The sequence below is a fragment of the Chelonoidis abingdonii genome, chromosome 9, assembly GCF_003597395.2.
Source record: "Chelonoidis abingdonii isolate Lonesome George chromosome 9, CheloAbing_2.0, whole genome shotgun sequence".
Classification (NCBI taxonomy): domain Eukaryota; kingdom Metazoa; phylum Chordata; order Testudines; family Testudinidae; genus Chelonoidis; species Chelonoidis abingdonii.
Genome location: NC_133777.1, coordinates 71054460 through 71075648, shown reverse-complemented (window position 1 = coordinate 71075648; position 21189 = coordinate 71054460). Strand labels below are relative to the sequence as shown.

Genomic DNA, 21189 nt, shown 5'->3' with positions numbered 1-21189 from the left:
TGAACCGAGGTCAGTTGGAGCTGTGATTGGCCAAACCTGCAGATGTGGCCGGTAAATGAACCAACCTGGCCTGCCATGGGCTTACCCTAACGGGCCGCGTGCCAAAGGTTGCCGATCTAGCCAAAGGTAACTGCTAGGGACAGCTCAGACGTTACCCTTCAAACTTGGACATTAATGGACAATGACCGACCACCTGAAATCACATGAAAATCTCAGTTTAATGTTTTCTTTTTTCCTTTCCCCTTTTAGGTCCATGAGCCAATCAGAAGTGCAATTCTGGAGCAGGTCTTGAATAGAGTCATCACAAAGGCAGCTTCTCCCATCAACCACTTCATAGGTAATACAAATGAGAGAGGGAATGGTATGTGGCTCTCAGAAATCATATTAATTTTTTTTTTTTTTGTAGAGGAAACTCCTGATCAGATGACCTGAGGGTCAGGAGTATCAGGTGTCTCAAGTCCATGTGTCTGAAGTCCATGCAATTCAAAATGCATCTCACTACAGAGGCAGAACACTGTAATGTGATAGTTCATCCCAGAGCCGTGGTTGTCCATCCTTCTAGAAATGCAAACACCCTATACAGCATGCACTTTAATCCCCTATCACTACAGTACCTAACCACTATGTAGGGACCAGTCCAGAACGGACCATTTGTTCTCTGCCTTCCTCTTTGATTTCATTATTGGTATCTGTCTTTGGACGCGCTGTCAGGTTTTCTTCTGCTGTGATTCTTTGGGGAATGCTTTAGTGAATAGGCGAGTCTTGCAGCGTGACCTGAAACTGTCAAGAATTAGATTTCATATGATCTCCATTGGGAAGATGCCCTTGAGCCTACTGCTGAGAAGGCTCTCCAGCTAGCTCCTGGGTACACCCTGATAAGGTGGCCCCTATACCTGGGCTGTGTGCATATGGCACCCTGTATCCTGGTAGAAGACTGGATTAACAATATGATCATCCCAAATGGAACCTTTCCAGGTAACGGGGAGGCTGTGGATTTTCTCTTGGACTCATTGACCCCATAGAAAGAAACTGAATTCCTCTCTCCCATACCGTACTTTTTAGTGTGGACACCGCTTTGCCCTTGGTAGCAGCTGCTCCTCTTACAATCTTGTTTTTCAGATTTGCTGTCTAATATCGTTGTGTCTGCTCCACTCGTCCTTCAGAATTCGTCCTCCAAAGTCACTGAGGCCTTTGACAATTTGTCCTTTCTGCCTCTTGACATGGTGCAAGGGCTACTCAAGGCCGTACAGGTAAAGCTTCGCATTTCCCTACGAATAAATATGTTAGAGCTTGGCTGCAGCCGTAGCTGCATGCCACAGTTGTAGGTGGGACCCAATAACCTTCCTCATCTGCACATATATTTGTTAAAGTGCCTCTAGTCCTCTGCTGTAGCTGGCAGGCTATTCAGTGTAGCATGGTGCCTCTGTTGAACTAATGCCCCTTAGTTGAAAGCTCCCCTCTTGAACTATAGTGTCCCTTAGTAGAAAGCACAGCCAAGGACTCTGCCTCCTAGGACCTCTCATCTGGAAGATGGAAGGGGCCCAGATACCAGCACAGAATAGAAACAGCTGGGAATGGCCCACAGAGTCACCTTCTTCCCAGTTCTATTCTAATATAATGTTTTTCTGTGCTGGGGTATTGTCTTAGTGGTAGAACTGCCACCTGCTTAGCCCCCAGTACTCCATTCTGAGGGCCACAGATTTCTCCCCCAATCCTCATGCTCCTTTCTCAACAGCAGGCCAGGATGTCTTGCTGTTGCCAGTGCATCTCTTTTTCTTTCATGTTTTAAAACTCTCTTTCGGCGTCCTTTAGTACTGACGAAAGTGTGGAAAACTGGCATAAAGATAGGAGTGCACGTGCCCATGCACTCTCACACTCAGCTTGGTTTGCCTTATTTCTGCTCTGTCTAACAGATCCCTTCTCTTCCAGCCGCTCCTCAAAGTCAGCATGTCAGTGAGGGACTCCCTCATACTCGTTCTCCGAAAAGCTATCTTTTCCAGGTAAGATGGGATCTGTGTTCTTTGAAAAGGTGTTTTAAGTTATTGTTCAGCTCTGGATTGGAAGTGGTTCTTTTTTCTTGGTTTAACAATCACCTTTTACTTATGGAGACCCCACCACCCCATCTTCAGTACTGTAACACGGTCACAATACCACCCTCTGGATTGAGAACTCCACAGTTCTAACTGGAGGCGCCTTGACCCTGAGCCTATCAATTCAGAAAACCAGATGGAGGCTCAAGGCAAGGAGATCAACTGAAAACAAACTCCACTATTATGTGTCTGCATAGCCACACACCTGAGCACACCAGTGCCATGGGGAGCTCAAAGTGAACGGATGACTAGAAACTTCGAGCTGCCATAGTACGGCTGGCCCTTTTTTGAAATAATAGAAAGATCTGCTGTGTGCAAAGTTCTGGATGATTTGCCTTGCTGTCTCCAGTGCATTAGGAGCCGCTGTGGAGTTGCTTGTTAGTGTCTGTTTAGTTACAGATGCAAAAGTCCACATGTTGTCACGGCCATCTTTAGGTCGATTCCCTCGAATTGGACCCCATGCCTAAGAGGCCCCCGCACCCTAAAGAAGGAGGCCTAACTTAGGAGCCTTTTTAATTTTTACTCACCTAGCGGTGGTCTGAGTCTTCGGTGGCACTTCGGCAATGCGCCCTTCACTCGCTCCGGGGATCTTCGGCGGCATTTCAGCAACGGGTCCTTCAGTGCCACGGAAGACCCGAAGCGAGTGAAGGACATGCTGCTGAAGTGCCGCCAAAGACCCAGACCGCCGCTGGGTATTCGAATCAGGCCGCACACTTCCTAAAGCTGGCTCTGCATGTTGTTTAAAGCAGGCAGCCTGACCCTGATGAAAGACTTGGGGTATCACCTAGATGTGTGTAGAGTAAAGATCTTGCTTTCCGTGGGACTCACCCAGCACAGAAAGATACAGCTCTGCCAGAGGGAAAGAGAAGAGGTGAGAGATGTGAGAGAACCTCCTCTCTATCTCCACTGCGAACATGCAGCTTTCTTTGCTGCCTGGCTCTCATTCCAGTTTCCACAGCCATTTAAGTAGCAGATCTGTGCCCAGCGTTCTCCTTTGCTATGTACATTCGGGGGGACAGAAAAGAGGTCAGTGTTATAAGACTGGAGAGCTCAGGAAAAACACACTGAATTGCCAAGCTGTTAATTCCTTGGGGCATCAGATGCTCCCTTGGGGCATGCAGCATTGCTTTAATTTTTTTTTTAACCACTTTTTGGCCCTTCGTGTGTGTCAGAAAATTGCATGAACTACTCAGAATAATCTTGAAGCTGAGCTGGTCTCTAAATTTTCTTAACTCCTTCTGCCCCTCCTCATGCTTCTCTGTTTTTTCCCCAACTCATAGGCAGCTAGATGCTCGGAAAGCTGCAGTTGCTGGATTTTTGCTGCTGTTGAAGAATTTTAAAGTTCTGGGCAGCTTGGCTTTTTCCCAGTGCAGCCAGGCCATCGGTGCTAGTCAGGTGAGTGCTGCTTCTGCAAGCCTCTTGAACAGATACATGCCACAGTCCCATGGAAATGGACATTGATTATAATAGGTATTCAGAGTGAAGTGTTTGTCCCAACATAGAAGCCATTCCAGCTAGTGTTAGCAGCTAGAACGGAACGTTTGTAACCCAGTGAGAAAGGAAAGAGTGGACCAGGTGTACATGCCCCTTAGAGCTGCTGACCTTACAGTGTCCAGGCCAAAGTGACCATCCATTCAAGTGGAGCATTCATGCTGCAAGGGTTACCCCAGTGAGAATGGTACAGAAAACCCAATAATATGTGGATGATTTTCTCTTTTGGGGAGTGAGGCTGGATGCTAAATGTTTGGTCTGAGTTCCTTGGCTGAAAGGACAGATTTGTCTCCCTTTGTGATCCAGTTCTTGCATAGTGGTAAATGGGAAGTAGAATCCATATGCCTTCACTAATGTGCTCTCTTTCAGGTCCAGGCAGACATTCACGCCTGCTACAACTCTGCAGCTAATGAGGCCTTTTGCCTTGAAATCCTGGGCAGCCTGAGACGATGCTTGAGTCAGCAGGCTGATGTCCGACTTATGTTATACGAGGTAAATTGGCTTTCTGCAATGTCTTCATAAATCACCAGTTTGCTCTTAAGTAGCTGGTTCTAATCCAGCCCAGGTCAATAATGACTGAATGTTGTAACCATCAGCTGGATGTTTGGAGGCCTGTGGGAAATGGATTCCAGGTCCCAGCTGAGTTCCTCCTGGGACGTTGACATTCCAGGGACTCTAATTTGTTTTAACTCTTTTGTTTTTCACTATTTTGAATCTACATAAGCCTCCCAAAGGCTTTTGATTATCACCTGTCCTTGGTGTATATCTTGGTAGTAAAATGTAGTGTGTCTGGCCTGGCCAGTGCTCTGCTTGCCATATTGGGGACCTGGGGTTTGATTCCCAGTCTCTCCTGCTCTGAGGAGGGCTTGGTGAACTGAAGGGACAGCTTGCTTGGCTCCTGGAGGGGCCTCACAGTGATGCCTTGTTCTGATTATGCAGCAACTTTGACAGGCTCCGATGAGAGCCTTGGCAGGCGGTGTAAGGAGAATCTCTTCAGGCCTCCTGCAGGGGTCCTGAGGATTCTACCATCCTTTCCCTTCATCTCTGTGCTTTCTCTAGGTGACAGGCAACTATTTATTTGTCTCTGCCTTGTGGCCCTTTTGGGACTGACCAAGCTGTATGTGTGATGGGTCTAATATGAAGAGCTATTTTCAGGTGCAAGTCTGACTCCAGAGGCACCTATGATATATCTGATTTGGGGAAAGGGGCTTCTGGGAAACTGTCTATAGATCAGAGTAAGCGTTCTTGCTTCTGTCCTTGGGTTTGGGCGGATTGATTTTTGGCGAGTTAGTGTGCGTATTGGAATGTGTCTGTCTGTGTGCTAACAGGACATGCAGGTACTTTGCTCTTCCACTGAAGTTTCACAGTCTAAAGAATTATTGCCTCCTATGGATTTCCCTCTGGAATATATTTTATCTGGAGCAGATTTCACTAATATAGGTTGAAATTTAGGATAGTGCCACTTAATGCTCTAACACTGAAAGTCAGACTTGGGGCTTGATGCCACCCGTACTAAAGGGATACAACTTGGGTGTGGACTCCATTTAAGACATCTGTATCTTCTTCCTGTGCTATCTCACTTTGCCAGTATGTCACTTTTTACTGAGCACAACTTTATTCGCTCCCAATTCCAGTGCCAAAGAGTTAAGTTCACCGTTGTCTTGCAGCTCAAAATTAGGTATGTGGATTGTTTCCTCCTCATAGTAATCTTGGCTAATTTGTGCCTCTCTTCCCTACCTTCAGGGTTTTTATGATGTCCTCCGCAGGAACTCTCAGCTGAGTAACTCCATAATGGAAACACTGCTGTCTCAGGTAAAGTACATTCATGGAGCAATAGAAAGATGGCAGGGGAGGAAATCTAGGCTCCAGGAATTCCAAGACTGTACACAGCAAAATGACTGTCCACCAACACCTGCTTACATAATAGTCATTGCTATCCTCCCATGGAGGAGGGCTCTCCATAGGATTAACTCTTCTTAATTCTGTCACACGTGTCACTGTCGCATCTTCCCCGCCAATTGGGCAGGCAGTGCTTTCTCTGAGACGTGTCTACACGTCTTCTCTTTCATGATCTGGAGAGGTCACGGCTGACTATTTCCAGCACTCCCAGCCCTGCCAGTACACAGATTGAGGCTAGACCAAGAATTGAAGCTGAGCAGTTGCAAGGCAGTAGGGGCCTGTCAATGGGAGCCTGATGCTACAGACTTTTTTCTCTTACCCTGGTGTATGGCCTCCCAGGGGCACAACTCTGTCCCTCTCTTCTGTGACTTCAGCACTGCTCCTAGTTTGCCTGTTCCCTTGTGGCTTGCTAAACAATCTAAAATTATTAGGCTGGATTTTCAGCTATGGCCTCTCATTTTTCGGGCTCAATATCTCACTTGTAATGAATTGTGGACACTACTGTTAGCGCTTAAACAACTAACAACCTCTCTGCACCACCCTAGTTAGGTAGCTGATGTGTGATTGACTGTGCCTGTAGTTCATTGTAGGTGCAGAATTACAGGAGCAATTATTTACATCCACTGATGCAGGAGTGGGTGATGTTGCAAACCTTTCTAGTCATTATCTGTCAGCTTTGAAGAGGTAAAATGCTAGTGTTGTTGGCTGTAGGTAACCAAGGGAACAGTGAGTGCCCTTTAAACATAGCTACAACAAGATTACATAAATCAACCCCATTTGTGGTCTTTGCTCTCAGAGGATTAAAGTTCAGTCCTAGTTCAGGGATGTATGAGCTGCCGAGGAGGGGGCCTCTAATGAATGGTATGACAGGTGCATGTTCTCTTGATTGCTCAGTTACTTACATGGTCCCCATTTCCATGTAACTGAGTCCCTCACGGTCCTTAATGTGAGGTATAGACATACTTGTCCTTAATTTTACAGATGGGGAACTGAGAAACATAGAGACTAAGTGACCAGATATTTTTTTTATTTCTTGTTTTTTTGGCAGATAAAGCGATATTATGAGCCAGAACCAGACCTGCTTCCCCCACTGAAACTTGAGGGATGTATTGTGGCTCAAGGAGATCAAATCTTTCTGCAGGAACCACTGGTAAGAGAGAGAGACAGTGTATTCCACTCTTTAACGCTCACTCATTCCATTGGCTTTTAGGTTTGCAGTTGACTGACTCAGGTCACTCCCTCTTTCTCATTAAGCTCAGCCCCTGCAGGCTTGGAGAGTTGGAGACCAGAACTGGAAACTGAATCCAGTTCTGCAGTGAACTTGGGCAGGTGACTTCACTTCTGCCTCAGCTTTCCCACCAGTAAAATGGGGATAATATCCATGATGTTATGATGCTTGCTTCAGTAATGTTTCTAAAGTGCTTTGATAGCCCTGGATGGAAGGAGCCATAGAAATAATGTGGTTCTGCAGCTGTTATCCTCTGCGGAGCCAGTCCCATTCTTATTTCCTGCAGCTTAGCACCAAGTAGTACAGAAGTACAGGAAAGGAGTCTGTCTCTTCTCTTCTGATCTCGCTTCCTCAGCATGCATTTCCTTCAATCGTTCCTTCCTAATCTGAGGACAGATTGGAGATCTCCAAAGATTCACAGGGTTTCAAAGGGGCCAAATTCAAATCCAGCCCTTAGCTTTTTTTCCTGAAGAACCTTTTCCATGCTGAGGGAGGTGTGACTGAGAAGAGACCAGAAGCCTCAGAAATGGTGAAGAAACCCCGTTGAAATCTATTGTTTACACTCTCATCTAATATCCCTTAAATAATTCAGATATAGGTTGAACAGCAAGCTAGGTGACAGTGAAGCAGCTATGATGTAGGACGGCAGGTAATGAGGTAGGTGAGCTGAGAACTTGCACTGAGGTATCCTCTGTTGGAATTCAGAGAATACTGCATTGTTAGAAGTTCAGAGGTGGGGTTACGGGACCACAGCACTTTGAGCGTCTGTTTTAAAGTCAGATCCCCATAAGTTATGAACTTCTGGATCATGTTGTTGTGGCTTTTCTGCCTCTGGCTATAGTGGTCCAGCCTGTTGCTGTGGAGAGTCCTGTTCCGTTGCACCAGTCTTCCTTTCTCCAGCTAGAAGGTTTGAAATGATCTCACTGGCTAAGCCCTTGTTAGCACAGTGAATTATAATATCCTGTGTGATTGCTTTCTTCAGGCCCATCTGCTCAGCTGTATCCAGCACTGCCTAGCCTGGTACAAGAGCACCATGCAGCTGCGCCACGAAGCTGAGGAAGAAGAGGACGAGGATGATGACTATGTGGGATTCCAACAAGACCTTGAAGAGATGCTGGAATCTATCACACGGCGAATGATCAAGAGTGAACTGGAGGACTTTGAACTGGTAGCTCGAGTTTTCTCAACAAGGCCAAGTAGCTGGGAGATTCTTGATTCCTATGGGGTTTTAGAAGGTTTTTCACTTATTAATTTTGTCTCTTAGGATAAATCAGCAGACTTTGCTCTGTCTTCTGGTGTTGGCGTGAAGAACAATATCTATGCCATCTTGGTAATGGGAGTTTGCGAGGTCCTGATTGAGTATAACTTTAACATAGGAAATTTCAGGTAAGGTGTCAAGTCCTATCCTTTAGAGCACTCACCCACTGGTGAAGTTAAGAGGAATTTCTTAGCGTTTTGAGTGTGTCTGGGACAGTGTCTTCAGTGTACCTTGAAGGTACAGCACAGTGCTACCAACTATAACAGGAGAACAGTGAATAACTTGTCATAGCTCATTCCCTGCATATCATGGTGTAAATTTGCACCTAACCTTAGGGAGAGTCTTTGTTTTGAACATCACTATACTTGTCATTATCACAGTTCGCTAGGATTTTGAAACAAGGGAAGTAGCCAAGCCAGTATGGACTGGGTGGGACCTGAGCTGTGTATTGGACGGATAGGGAGCTTGATATGAAAGTATCTTCTCTAACTGGATTAATAAAAGTTCACATGAAGAAATTGTAGCATTTTGATCTCTATTATCAGTGTTTTTTACCACCTTCTTTTGATGTTGCAGCAAGAACAAGTTTGAGGATGTTCTAGGCCTGTTTAAGTGTTACAGCAAACTCTCCGAGATCCTGAAGGAAAAAGCTGGGAAGAACAAGTCATCCTTGGCCAGTAAAACCGCCCGAAGCTTCCTTTCCATGAGCTTTGTATCCACTTTGCTCACAGCTTTGTTCAGGTGAAACTGTCAGCCTGTTTATCTCTGACTTGTATATATTACCTTAAATTCACTGCTGTGGTGGCTGCCTACCTTTCTGAGCAGTATACATTGCACACACAAAAGGGTGGAGCATGTCACTTCTGCACAAAGTACACTTGGAGCACTCTCCAGACCAGCCTGATGTAGGCAGGAGCTGTGCAAATTGGCCCCATGCAGCCTCATGACCCTCAGTCCTGATCTGCAGTTCCTCCTGCTGCTCCTGTCCTGGGCCAAACTTCAACTGTATCAGTGCCCCTTTATGCTGAGCTGTGTGGCCTCTGATGTTCCAGTCCTAGGCCATCTCCCACCCTCAGAATACCAGTGACCCTCAGTCCTGACATGCATCTCCCCATTCTGTTCTTGGCCTCTTCAACCTCACTCAAATCCCCAGTTGGGTGCAAGTGGCAGTCTGTTCAGCAGAGGCCGTTAAAATTCTGTTTTTTGGATATTTGCTCCAAATGGCTTAAATGAAGAACTGGACTATATTGCTTCCTCCCTGGAAAGGATTTTGCTGTTGGGCTAGAGACTCAATTTATTTCTTTTAAATGAAAGTTCAGATTCTGAAGCACCTTTATCTGGCAAATTAAAAGAACAGTTATGTAGATACATAGTTACATTCCACACAGGGCCCTGTGTGATCCACCAAAGGTGCGCTCTGGTGTGCCAAGATGAAATGCTTATAGGCTAGCCCTTTGCATTACTTTAAGTTGTGTTCCTGGACTCAGCGCTGTTTTTAAAATGTTCATATGGCTCTTCAGGGATAGTGCCCAAAGCCATGAGGAGAGTTTGGCTGTTCTGCGCTCTAGCAGTGAATTCATGTGTTACGCTATCAATGTAGCACTGCAGAAGGTGCAGCAGCTGGAGGAGACAGGTCAAACAGATGGACCTGATGGACAGAACCCAGAGAAGATGTTCCAAACCCTCTGCAAAATTACTCGGTGAGTTGCTGTGCAGCTTGGAGACTTGAATGCTGGACTGGAAATATGTATTTTATTTTATTTTTTTCTTTTAAGCACCTGAAACTCTCATGTAAAAGTCTGAAAGAGCAATAGTCAGTGGCAATTGTTTTGAAATTCTAATTAGCACCAAATTATAACAAAATTGCCTCCTATGTTTCTGAGACATCTGAGCAGCAGACACCTTGATTTCTCCACCAAAGTAAGTGATTAACTAAGTAGCATAATGAGAGATATGAAAGAGCCATTCTCTGTAAAACCTTGCTTGCCAGTCCCTTTCTGGTAGGTAGTTTGTTACTTACAGTAAGAAACTAGAATGGCTACAGACCAGACTTCTCAGGCCTTTGGGAGGCAATTTAGTTTGAACTCAGCTCCAGTTACAGTTTGAAATAGTTACATGTGAAAGAGGAGTTCACTTTTAGCCAAACATTGGCTGTTTCCCTTTGAGTTTAAAGCCTTAGTCCTGTATCTTCCTCCTTCCTCTGATGGTAGAAAGTAGATGACCATCTAGTACCACTCTGATTAGAAGTCACTTTTGTGCAATATAAATTTACATGCTACACAAGCATCAAGAAAGAAAGAAACACATTCTGTTCTAAAGAACCTATAGTCTGTCTGATCCTGCAAACTTCTCCTTGTGCAAATAATCCTTACCCATGTCAATAGTTGTATTGAAGCCAATGGAATTACACATTAGCTAGAACTACCCATCTGAATAAAGGGGTTTTCATGATCAGGCTGTAAGTTAAACCAGAGAAGGGTCATCACAGCAGGTAAAGGATTGTGTGGAGAGAGAGAGAGAGATGGCTAGAAGTAATGGGCTTGAAGAAGGGGACAGAAGATTCTTGGTGGTTGAGAACAGGGAGACTGTTGCATTACAGGTTCCCCTCAGATCAAATACTTCTCATTCTTCAAGACATCCCTATTTAGTTTCTCTTTTCTGTACATTCACAATCTTATTTATATAGAGCCCAATACAGATATCTGGCCCATCAAAAAACACAGACTATAGGAAGGCAAAATCCTTGTGGTAAGTTGTGTAAGTCTAATTGACAAATATGACACCAGTGATAAAGGTTCAGACATGGGGCAGGGGCACACTGAGCCAGTGAGGGATGGAAGGCCATGTGAAAGGGAGTGAACTTTTAAGAGGGATTTGAAGTAGGAGCAGGAGGTCAATAGGCACGTGGGGAGAAGGAAGAAGAAAATGATCAAATGGATCAAACAGGAAGAATGCATAGAAAACAGTGGCTGTGAAGCTTGTATCAAAACATTCTGCCTTTAAAATGAATCTTTTCCCCACCCCTACTTGTGGGGACAAGATCTTCCAGTTCAATTGTACTAAAAGGAGATCCAGCCTGTGGATTCCAGAGCTGGCTCTATTCCAGTTCTTGTGCTGTGCAACCAGCTGTGCTAGAACAGGTGAAAACTAACTCCCCACCCACCCCTTACAGGGTCTTGTTATGGAGATACACTTCAATCCCAACTGCAGTTGAAGAGTCATCTGGGAAGAAGAAGGGCAAGAGCATCTCATTGCTGTGCTTGGAGGGCTTGCTGAAGATATTTAACACAGTGCAACAACTCTACAGGCCCAAGATCCCCCATTTTCTACAGGCTTTGGGTAGGCACTTTGGCTGTTCAGTCCTGGACTCTCACTAATGGGGCTAGATGTGCTGTGGGGGCTTTGCACTGGACCCCTAGATAAGGAGAGAGTTGATCCCATGTCATTCAGAAGTGATGCTGGTCACTGAGGGCCAGTTGGCTTTTCTTGCCTCAGGCCAGTCCCAGACATGTGAGGGCTCAATAGAAGCAAGCAAATAGTCTCTATTGGCAGAGCATGATTGGAGGTCTGGCATGGTACCTTCCTGTTTGAAATCCTGTCTTAAATCATCCTTTTTGCCCTCTACAATTCTCCAGTATGTTTTCCTCAGACTTGTTGTGGCCTTTACCACCATGCAAAGGAGAATGTGCGTGCATGCTTGTGTATGTGTCTGTACTAAATCCTGGATGCTGGCCTCTGCACTTAACTCGTCATCTCTCTCTCTCAGATATTGCTAATGATGATGCGGAGGAAGAGGAAGATATTAACGTCACCGAGAAAGCTGCCTTCCAGATCCGACAGTTTCAGGTAAGCAGCAGAAATGTCACTCCTGGGTAGCGAGTGGTCTCAAAGCACGAGCTAACTTGGGGGCACCTTTGGATGTTTTGCCTAGGCTATTAGCCTGCTACCAACTGAAAAGAAAATGTCCTGTGACTGACCCACTGAGTGATTCACTGGCACCTTCAGAAGGGTTTCACACCTGTTGGGAAGCTCAGTAAGACTTAGTGCGTATTGGGACTGAGCGGGATGTGTATAAGGAGCTGTATCCCTCCATTAATGTGGTCTGTACAGTGCATAAGAAGGCAACTGTAGGGACCAAAGGTACAATCCACATCTCAGTGAATATTATAAGACCCTCACTAAAGTAGAAACTAGCTGTTATTTAACAGCTTGTAACAAAATCAGATGCTCACAGATATGTTCTAAAAGCATCTTGATTATCTCTGTAAGAAATTCTGCTTTCCTTCAGTGTTGGTGCTGGTGCTGATTTCTTTACATGTTCCAGTCTCAGAGGCTTTTGGTTACTTACCTCCTAAAATGGCCCAGGCATGTATATATATTGGATTCTGTCCTTCCTTCCCATGATCAGAGGTCTCTGGTGAACCAGCTCAGCAGTGCTGGCGATGACTTCAAAAGCAAGGAAGCCCTATCACTTGTGACTGTTATCTCCACTTTGTCCAAGCTACTGGAGCCCTCCTCTCCACAGGTACTTAGCAGAGCTAGTGATTGGTGAGAGTGTGTGTGGTGCTGGTGCTAGTGGGGGCTGAAAGCCCATGATACACGGGAAGAAGGTAGTCAGCTTGGTTTGATTGCAGACCCCCAGATAGTGATAGGAAGATTTTGAAATGTTCATTTCCCTCTGTGCTTGCAAGCAGACCAAACGCTGCCAGGATAACTGGCAGGCAAACATTAGCCTACAACACTGAATGCCTTCAGGAATGACACATTTTAGGAAGGCCAAATTCATGAGGGAGCAGTAGCACTGGCTGGAGCCCTGCATAATCTAGGCAGATGCTGTACATGCTTCCCTGCAATACCTCTACTAATTCTCCTTTGTTATTTGTATTGTGGTACAACCTAGAGCCCCCACCCATATTGTGCTGGGTGCTCTCCAGTTGTGACAGAGAGACAGCCCCTCCATCCTGATCTCCATCCTCTTGCTATGGCAGTCCAGACCCCCTGCACAGCTCTGCCAGTGCACCTTAATCCTGACCTGCAGCAATCCCTGCCCTTCTGCAGAAGTCCTGTCCCCGCCCCCCACACACCTCAAGCCTGGACTACAGTATCCCTGCTACCTGGCCTCCTGACTAGTAGCTTCTAATCATGCCAAAGTGTGGTGTTTCTTCTATATGGGAACAGATCCACTGGGGGCCCCTCTAGCCCTAGCTCTTCAAGGAAGAATGGTTGAGTGCTTAGCCCCTCTAACACATACATACAACATTTAAAGGGCTAGAATAAGGGAGATCAAATTTTACCCAGCCAACGGCCATACTGAAAATTTGCCAGCAACGTGAAGGCCTCATTTACTTTGGATTAAATGGAGTAGACTGTAGTTGTTATTCTCTTCAGTAAGAGGCTATGTCCAGAGGACACTACAGACTCTCATGTGCAATGCATCATCTTGAAACGAGCATCTACCACTCTTCACTAGGTGTAGAACTCCACAGACCCTGTCTGGACATCTGTCTGCTAGAGGTGCTTCTGTTGGTTTCCATGGATGGTTGGCTACCATTATGCTGAGAGTATTTCTTGAATTCAGACCGATTATTTTTTTTTTTTTTTCAGTTTAGCATTTTTTTGTGACTGTATTCATGTAAAACCCCTGTTCCCTTGTGTAGTTCATACAGATGTTCTCCTGGACAGTCAAGATTTGCAAGGAAAACAGTCTGGGTGAGTAGAATTTGTGGAGTAAATTCAGACTTGAGGTGGTAATGTCAATGGAGTTGCACGTGCTCACAATAGATCTGAATTTCGGCCTTTGATACTGTGCTCCTGAGTTCCTCTTCCATTCATCCCTTTGATGGGTTCAAGCTCAAAGCCTTGTTTTTATTGACAAATGCAATGGATTTGCAGAAAATAGTATGGAATGTGCTAGGGTCACTTTAGAGTTGTCTTTGGTAGCTCTAGCAGGCTGAATTTTGGGTGTGAATCTTTAATTTCACCTCCCTCCCCTCCTCCAGTAAGCACATCAGGACCGTATTTTGTTCTGTAAAGATAGCCACGCTTCTTGGACTTGGTGTCCCAGATTATGGTCACTCAACTACTTGCTGATGACTAGAAATTCCAACATCTCCCCTTTTACCTTGCAGTGCAGTAGCATTTGTCTCCTAGTCACCATTCCCCTGTGAGCTGAAGGGTCCAATCTATCTCATTCCCCCTTGAAATATATATTATTTGAAATACCTCCATGTCTCTAACTTCCCGATCTGATTAATCATAAGCCAAGGGGAATGGATGGCAGGGATGTAGGGTCAGAGCTAAGGCTGTTTGTGGAACCTTAACTACAAATTGCCTGACTTCCAAGCTCCTTTTTGTAACTACAGTGTTTTAACAAGGGTTTAATGCAGCGTGTCTCCGTACAGCCTAAGCTATCTCTCTCTCCTGAAAATGTAGGCTATAGTAACATGCATGCTTGATCTCATCCTAGCAGGATGTTTGATGGTTCTTGAAAAGCCAGTGGAGCCTCATGCCTGGTGACTGTCAATTCCTCTCCTTTCTTGCAGAGGATGCTCCTTGCTGTAAGGGTTTGCTAACACTGCTCTTCAATCTCCACGTTCTCTACAAGAGCCCTGTCGGCCTGCTGCGTGAGCTTGCCCAGGATATCCATGCTCACCTTGGAGACATAGATCAGGTGCGGCCCAGAACCCCAGCTCTCAGTGTAAGCTTAGCATCTCCTGGTGCTGCCAAGGAGGAGTGTGTCTGAGCAGCATCCCTGGAAGCCCCAAATTCATGCAGCATGTGACTGAATCCAAAGATTTGATTATCAGAGTCTCTCTTTCCCCACAGGATATGGAAGTGGAGAATCAATCACATTTTGCTATTGTGAACATCAAGACAGCAGCCCCTACTGTCTCTGTGAGTTGAAACAGTATATGTAAGACCCAGTCTCTCTGCTACTACTGTGCAGCTGGTGCCAAGACTCACCTTGGTATGTGTGGGCTGCAGAACTTCTAATGTGCTAAACTATGTTCCAAAAATCTGTTTTGCTTTATCTTTTTTTCCTTAGCTTCTGGTCCTGGCTCAAGCAGACAAGGTGCTTGAAGAGGTAGATTGGTTGATCAAGAAGCTTAAGAGCCACTTTGTATTGGAGATATCAGGTAATGAAATGGTCCTCTGCTTTGCAATGGCCTTAGAGCTCCACAAAAGAAAGATGGAGATAGGTAGCAAGGAAACACCTCACTATTTTGAACAACCAACTTACTAAGACTGCTTCTCAACATAGATGGTGAAGGCGCCTCCATGGTGCTGGTCCCAGGAAGGAAATGTAAGAGTTGTCAACCCTTACACTGATTCATCCTACACACATACACTCACTCTCCCTGCCCTCCTCTCACATGAAGATGGACATTTGTATTTCACCATCTTTAGTATTGTGTTTGCTGGGAATTGGGTTTTGGGATGAATATATGCAGGCTGCATGTGACTTCAGGAGAAAGCTGCATGTCTAGTTGTGGTGGGGATGAGCAGGGAGGGTCACTGGACTGAACCTATACGTCCAATGGCAGGACACAAGGGGCTGCTGCTAGCTCACTGCCCAGAGCAGATTACATCTTAGTTCTAAGAAGGGCAGAAGTGGGGGCTTTTTCAGCATCACTTTTAGCAAAATATACACTGATTTTTACTTACACACTGATGCTTTGGGGGAAGTGATGTGCTCTGAATGGATTTATCTCTTCTCTGTTTAGAAGACTCCTCTCAGGCATCAAGCCAGATCCAGTCTCTGGAGAAGGCTATAATCCTGCAGCTGGGGACACTGCTGACGGCTTACCATGAGCTGGTGCAAACAGCCCTTCCTGCAGGGAGCTGTGTGGACACTCTGCTGAGAAGCCTTAGCAAGACTTACACCATTCTCACCTCGCTCATCAAACATGTGAGTGCTCTTGTGCTGAACTGGCAGGATGGGATTTAAACATCTCTGCCCATTCCCCACAACAAGCTAACAGTGGCAGCAGCTCATCTGCGGCTCGGGACTGTCAACATGATGTAGTCATGCCAATCCTCACCCTCCTCCAGTGGCAGCATGCACATGAGTTTCCTGGCCTCTAGGTGGTGGTGGCAGCTAGCAAAGATGAAGAATGCCTCTCTCCTGCTTAGTAGGTAAGGGCAGAGCTATGCTGCCCTTGGCTCGGAGTGGCTCTTGCATGCTTTGTAGTCTTGCAGACACCTCACTGGAGAACCCATGTGTCATTTACACTATGCAACTTCCCCCACTCCCACATCCCATCCATGACTTGACAGCTAGGAATGTAGAAATTAGCACATAAGGACTGACCAATGGCCCATCTAGTCTGAGAGATGATGCTTTGGAGGAAGGCAAAGAATTCCCTATGCTCCTGGGCAGTAGTGATGTGCATGATGTGTAGGGAATGCTTTCTCTGTCCCACCGGTGACCAGTTTATATCCTGATAGCTCCTGTAACTTCCAGCCTAATTAATGTGGGCTGCAGAGGTTCTTCCTATAAGCACTCATACAGTGCAGTATGGTTATTCCAAAGGCAACCTCAGAAATATCTAGCCCCGTAGTTCTCAACCAGGGGTATGTGTACACTTGGGGGTACACAGAGGTCTTCCAGGGGGTACGTCAACTCATCTAGATATTTGCCTAGTTTTACAACAAGCTACATAAAACGCATTAGTAAAGTCAGTACAAACTCAAATTTCATAGACAAAATGAGAAAGGCAGCAATTTTTCAGTAGTGTGCTTGTGATGCTTTTGTATTTTTCTGTCTGATTTTGTAAGCAAGTAGTTTAAGTAAGGTGAAACATGGGGTTACACAAGACAAATCAGATTCCTGAAAGGGATCCAGTAGTCTGGAAAGGTTGAGAACCACTGATCTAGCCTGCACTGCAGTGAACATCCCCCTTGCTTACTGTCCTTCCTTTGCCTCCTAACATTTGCACAGGACAGGAACTCACTTTGCTATGTCCAAGTAAGGTGTGACTGCATCAGTGAAGGGTAACCCTTGCCCCCTAAGTGGGAAAGCAATCAGCCCTCTGAGCACAGGGAGCCTTCATAGAATGTCAGAGTTGGAAGGGACCTCAAGAGGTCATCTAGTCCAACCCCCTGCTCAAAGGAGGACGAATCCCCAGACAGATTTTTTGCCCCAGTTCCCTAAATGGCCCCCTCAAGGATTGAACTCACAATCCTGGACTTAGCAGGCCAATGTGCAAACCACTGAGCTATCCCTCCTCTTCGTGTTGCTTTTGTCTGAATTCCCTCTCCCATGTGCTCAGTGGGCCAAGGAATGTCACAGAGTGAATTGTCTCCAGCTCTTGCCTGGAAAGACAGGTTTCAGGGGATGAATGGAGGTGTCTGAAGGAAGCTCACTCTCTTGTGTATTTCTTGCAGTATCTCCAAGTTTGCCGCAGTGGCCTGGGCACAATTTCAGGGAGGCTGGAAAAGCTGGTGAGTGTCACCTTATTATGCTGAGGGATGAGCGCACTTACTGGTGTCAGCAATAACACTGGTATCTCTGGTCCTTCATAGGTGAAGCTCTCAGGCTCCCATTTGACTCCACAGTGTTACGCCTTCATCACATATGTACAGGTAAGTGGGCTAAATTTCCTGTGAAACACACCCCCTTTAATACTGAAGCATGTATCAGGAACAATGAGAAAATCAACACAGCCTGTTTCTGAACCCTCCATGGTGTAGCTTGAGGCTGTGATCATCCCAAGCTTCAGCTTACCCTATATAAACATGGCGAGAGACGCATTCTTCTTCAGTAACAAAGGGATTAAACTTCTATGCAGACAGAGCAAGAATATTGATTTCAACTTGGGAAAGGGAGAGAAGTGGCTGGTATGCTGGTCTTTAAGCCATGTATTAGATCACTTTCTATTTATATGCATGTGTGGATACTGATGTGGCTTCTTTGGGCAAGTTTGGTATTATTATTAACAGCAAATGGAAGAGAGGCTCCAAATACAACACAGCCACACACCATATACATTAATATAATTGGCAATCTCTGCTCAAGATGATGGCGTGGGTCAGGATTAAGGTACTTTGACAGATATGTCTATGTATGGTTGAGCAAGGGATGCTTCAGGTCAGGACCAAAGGGCATTGCCAGAGCCTCGTAGGGGAGACCAGAGCTGGAATTACACGGGGAGCTGTAGCTATGTCGGGTTAAGCTATGTTGGCAGAGTCGGAGGAGATGGAGGGAAGCTTGCATAAACACCTATCCCTGGCTCTGGCAGTGCTATTAGCTTCTCACTTTTATAAACCTCCAAATCCTTCAGTGAGCTCTAGCTGCATAGAGAAGACATTTGTCTGCCATGACTTGGCTATGGACTGTTCTTGCTAGCCCTGTGATGCCGTGCCCTGTGCTTTCCTCCTTCAGAACATCCACAGCGAAAGCCTGAGCTTTGCAGGGGAGAAGAAAAAGAAGAGAGAGGATGAAACTGCTGCAATTGCTACAGTGATGGTGAGCTTGATTCACTCCCCGTTAGAATCTGGTTGCATGCATTGGAAATAGCAGTGTTGTTGACGCTTGTGATGTTTGGTGTTTTCTTAAAGCTCTGTTTCTGGAAGGCAGATAAATACACCATAAACTCAGCTTTCATTTAAGTAAAAACCAAGTTTGTAGCCCTCTTAGCTGTGAAGAAGTTTGAAAATAGGACCTAAGTGCACCCTAAAGGCTCAAAAAACAAGGCAGACAAGAACCTGTCTTTTTTTTTTTTTAATCTCCTGATTATTTTGAACATTTGAGGTTGGCAATATTGGCACATTTCTGTTTGCGTGTTGACTGGGTCTTTGTGCTGTTGGAGTGTCTGAGAAAGATGGAGTATTTCATTTGACTAAATTAGGTCAATGATTGCAATTGAAAGTGATGGAGTTAGAAAAGTGTGAGTGGGAACTGGAGGGTTAGTCACACTGCTTAAAGGTGCGTGACCCTTCCTAACCCTTCATATTCATCAAAAGCATTTTGCTATCTGCTATTAAGTTTACAGCTGGTCAAATTTCAAGACACTCCTGTGCCATTCAAGTGAACCAGTGCTTTGATGGTAAAAAGCAGTGAGGATAGCAAAGACAATTACTTCCTCACTGTTCCCTGAATATAAGGTGATGCTGCTAAAGACAGCAGATTTACCTGGAGCTAGATGCTGCTTCCTGGTTGGTTATTAGAAATGAAGGTCATAACAGAAAATAAAATGGAGCAGAAATGCAGTGAGAGTGTCAGAAATGAGTGCTGCCTAATGGGAAAAACCAGCTCGGGAATGGTCAGAAGAAAGAGTTCAAACGATTGGAGAAGTACCATGGAATATCTTCTCCAAAGCTACTCCTGATCCAGCCAGTTTAAAAACAATCCTGAACTTAAGCTGGCAAGCTTTGGTATGGAGTCAATACTTGATCCAAGGGAAGGGATGGTGGCAGTGGTGTAGTACTGAAGTAGTTCACAGACAGTCTGGGGTTGTCTGAACCAGAGATGGGTAGAATTACAGTAATGATGCATAATGTTCACTGAAGGTAGGATGAGAAGTAATGGGCATAATCTGCAATAAGGAAAATTTAGGTTATCTATTAGGAAAAACTTTCTAATTATAAGGGTAGTTAAGCTCAGAAATAAGCTTCCAAGGGAGGTGGACAAACACCATCAGGGATGGTCTAGGTTTACTTGGTCCTGCCTCAGCCTAGGGAGCTGGAATTGATGGTATCTCGAGGTCTCCATGACTATGTCCCTTGACATGAGAGAGTGGAGTTCTGTACAGTGCCTTTAAGCAATTGGCCACTGTGGTAAATAGGTTTTTAAATCTCTTCCATTTGGTTATGGAGATCCAGGCTGATGTCTACAATCTGAGGATCATATAAATGTGTGCATTGTTACATACCTGGGCTGCTCACACTGCATTAAGTTTACTATGGGAGCCTTCAGTTTTCACTTCCAACCTCTTTTTTTTTGTATTACAGGCCAAGGTGCTTCGAGAGACCAAGCCAATCCCAAACCTGATTTTTGCTATAGAGCAATATGAGAAATTCCTTATCCATCTCTCCAAAAAGTCAAAGGTAATCTGCCCTCCTCTCCAGCAGACTGTGGCTCTGTGTGGCTGAAGGACAGATAACATACATACAGCAAAGCAACATCAGTGTGAAAGGCTGTCGTACCTCTACTTGGTTTTCTAAATGAATGTTATTACTGCGGTTATCAATGCAACTTGCCATAGAAGAAATTAAGCATCATGGTAACTTTATCACAAATCGTGGCCTGACTTTTTATTCTAAATTGATGTTACGTTCAGCCAGCTGGCATCAATGCAGGCACTTGAAGCATAAGCTTTCTAATGACTTAGCCATTTTATATTTTCTTGTTGAGTAGAAACTGAAAGGGTTAATGCCATTGTCTTGCCCATTCATCTCAAGTGGAGTGAAAGAACCATTCCTAGCCAAGGCTCTCAGCTGAGATGACATCAGGGTAATATACACATTTAGGGTTCCTGCCTACTCCCACCTCCTTAAAAAACCCATAAGGTAGGTAGCTTTGCCCATTTGAAAGTGGTGGCAAGGGATGCTGAACATGCCCAGAATGAAAGAAAGGGAGAGTGAAAACATGTCTGTCACTTACATTTTGCCCCAGTGACACATTGTTATTGGGAGGAAGGTGAGCTAGGACTCTGCTCTGGCACTAAGGGGAGGAGCAGGCAGTGATAGAAAGCTGCATTACAACAGGTATTAATGCTGTCGCATTCTCTCCTAGCAATCAACCTTGAAATACTCATTTTCTTTGGTTACCATAGGTGAACTTGATGCAGTACATGAAGCTGAGCACCTCCCGGGACTTCCGCATCAATGTGTCCACACTAGAGAGTGCACTGCAGGAGAACAACACTGAAGATGCTGAGAATGAACCAGACAATGACCAGGTCAGAACTCACAAGAGCAAATGCCAGAGCTCATAGAGGCCGCTCTCTCTAAGATCCAGCTGAGGCTGGGTTTCCTTGGGCGTGTGTTAAATGACTAAAGTGAGCCTGCCCTAATTCTGTCTTTACAGGGGTACCCCTAATTTACTATCTGTCCATTTAATGAGTGAAATGGTAGAGACCTGGCTCTGCCATGCCTGTGACATGACAGTGTGTTGCTTAGCTCAACACTTTGCCCTGAGCTGGTTTTCACTTATTTTAAACAGTACTGACATACTAAAACTGAGACAGTATATACAGTACTTTAGAAAAGCCCACATATTA

General features: G+C 45.2%; 1 protein-coding gene across 1 annotated transcript in view; it reads left to right on the top strand.

Moving 5' to 3' along the window:
* Positions 1-21189, top strand: part of FANCI (FA complementation group I) — a 34358-nt gene that overhangs the window by 12027 nt on the left and 1142 nt on the right. The window contains exons 13-36 of the mRNA XM_032806484.2: positions 250-337; positions 1120-1250; positions 1930-2000; positions 3371-3485; positions 3951-4073; positions 5325-5393; positions 6529-6630; positions 7691-7876; positions 7973-8094; positions 8543-8707; positions 9487-9666; positions 11139-11305; positions 11733-11812; positions 12375-12491; positions 13624-13675; positions 14509-14636; positions 14792-14860; positions 15012-15102; positions 15691-15875; positions 17354-17410; positions 17492-17551; positions 18351-18434; positions 19919-20014; positions 20743-20868. Coding sequence (XP_032662375.1) covers positions 250-337; positions 1120-1250; positions 1930-2000; positions 3371-3485; positions 3951-4073; positions 5325-5393; positions 6529-6630; positions 7691-7876; positions 7973-8094; positions 8543-8707; positions 9487-9666; positions 11139-11305; positions 11733-11812; positions 12375-12491; positions 13624-13675; positions 14509-14636; positions 14792-14860; positions 15012-15102; positions 15691-15875; positions 17354-17410; positions 17492-17551; positions 18351-18434; positions 19919-20014; positions 20743-20868 — 2664 coding nt within the window. The remainder of the gene's footprint in view (positions 1-249; positions 338-1119; positions 1251-1929; positions 2001-3370; positions 3486-3950; positions 4074-5324; positions 5394-6528; positions 6631-7690; positions 7877-7972; positions 8095-8542; positions 8708-9486; positions 9667-11138; positions 11306-11732; positions 11813-12374; positions 12492-13623; positions 13676-14508; positions 14637-14791; positions 14861-15011; positions 15103-15690; positions 15876-17353; positions 17411-17491; positions 17552-18350; positions 18435-19918; positions 20015-20742; positions 20869-21189) is intronic.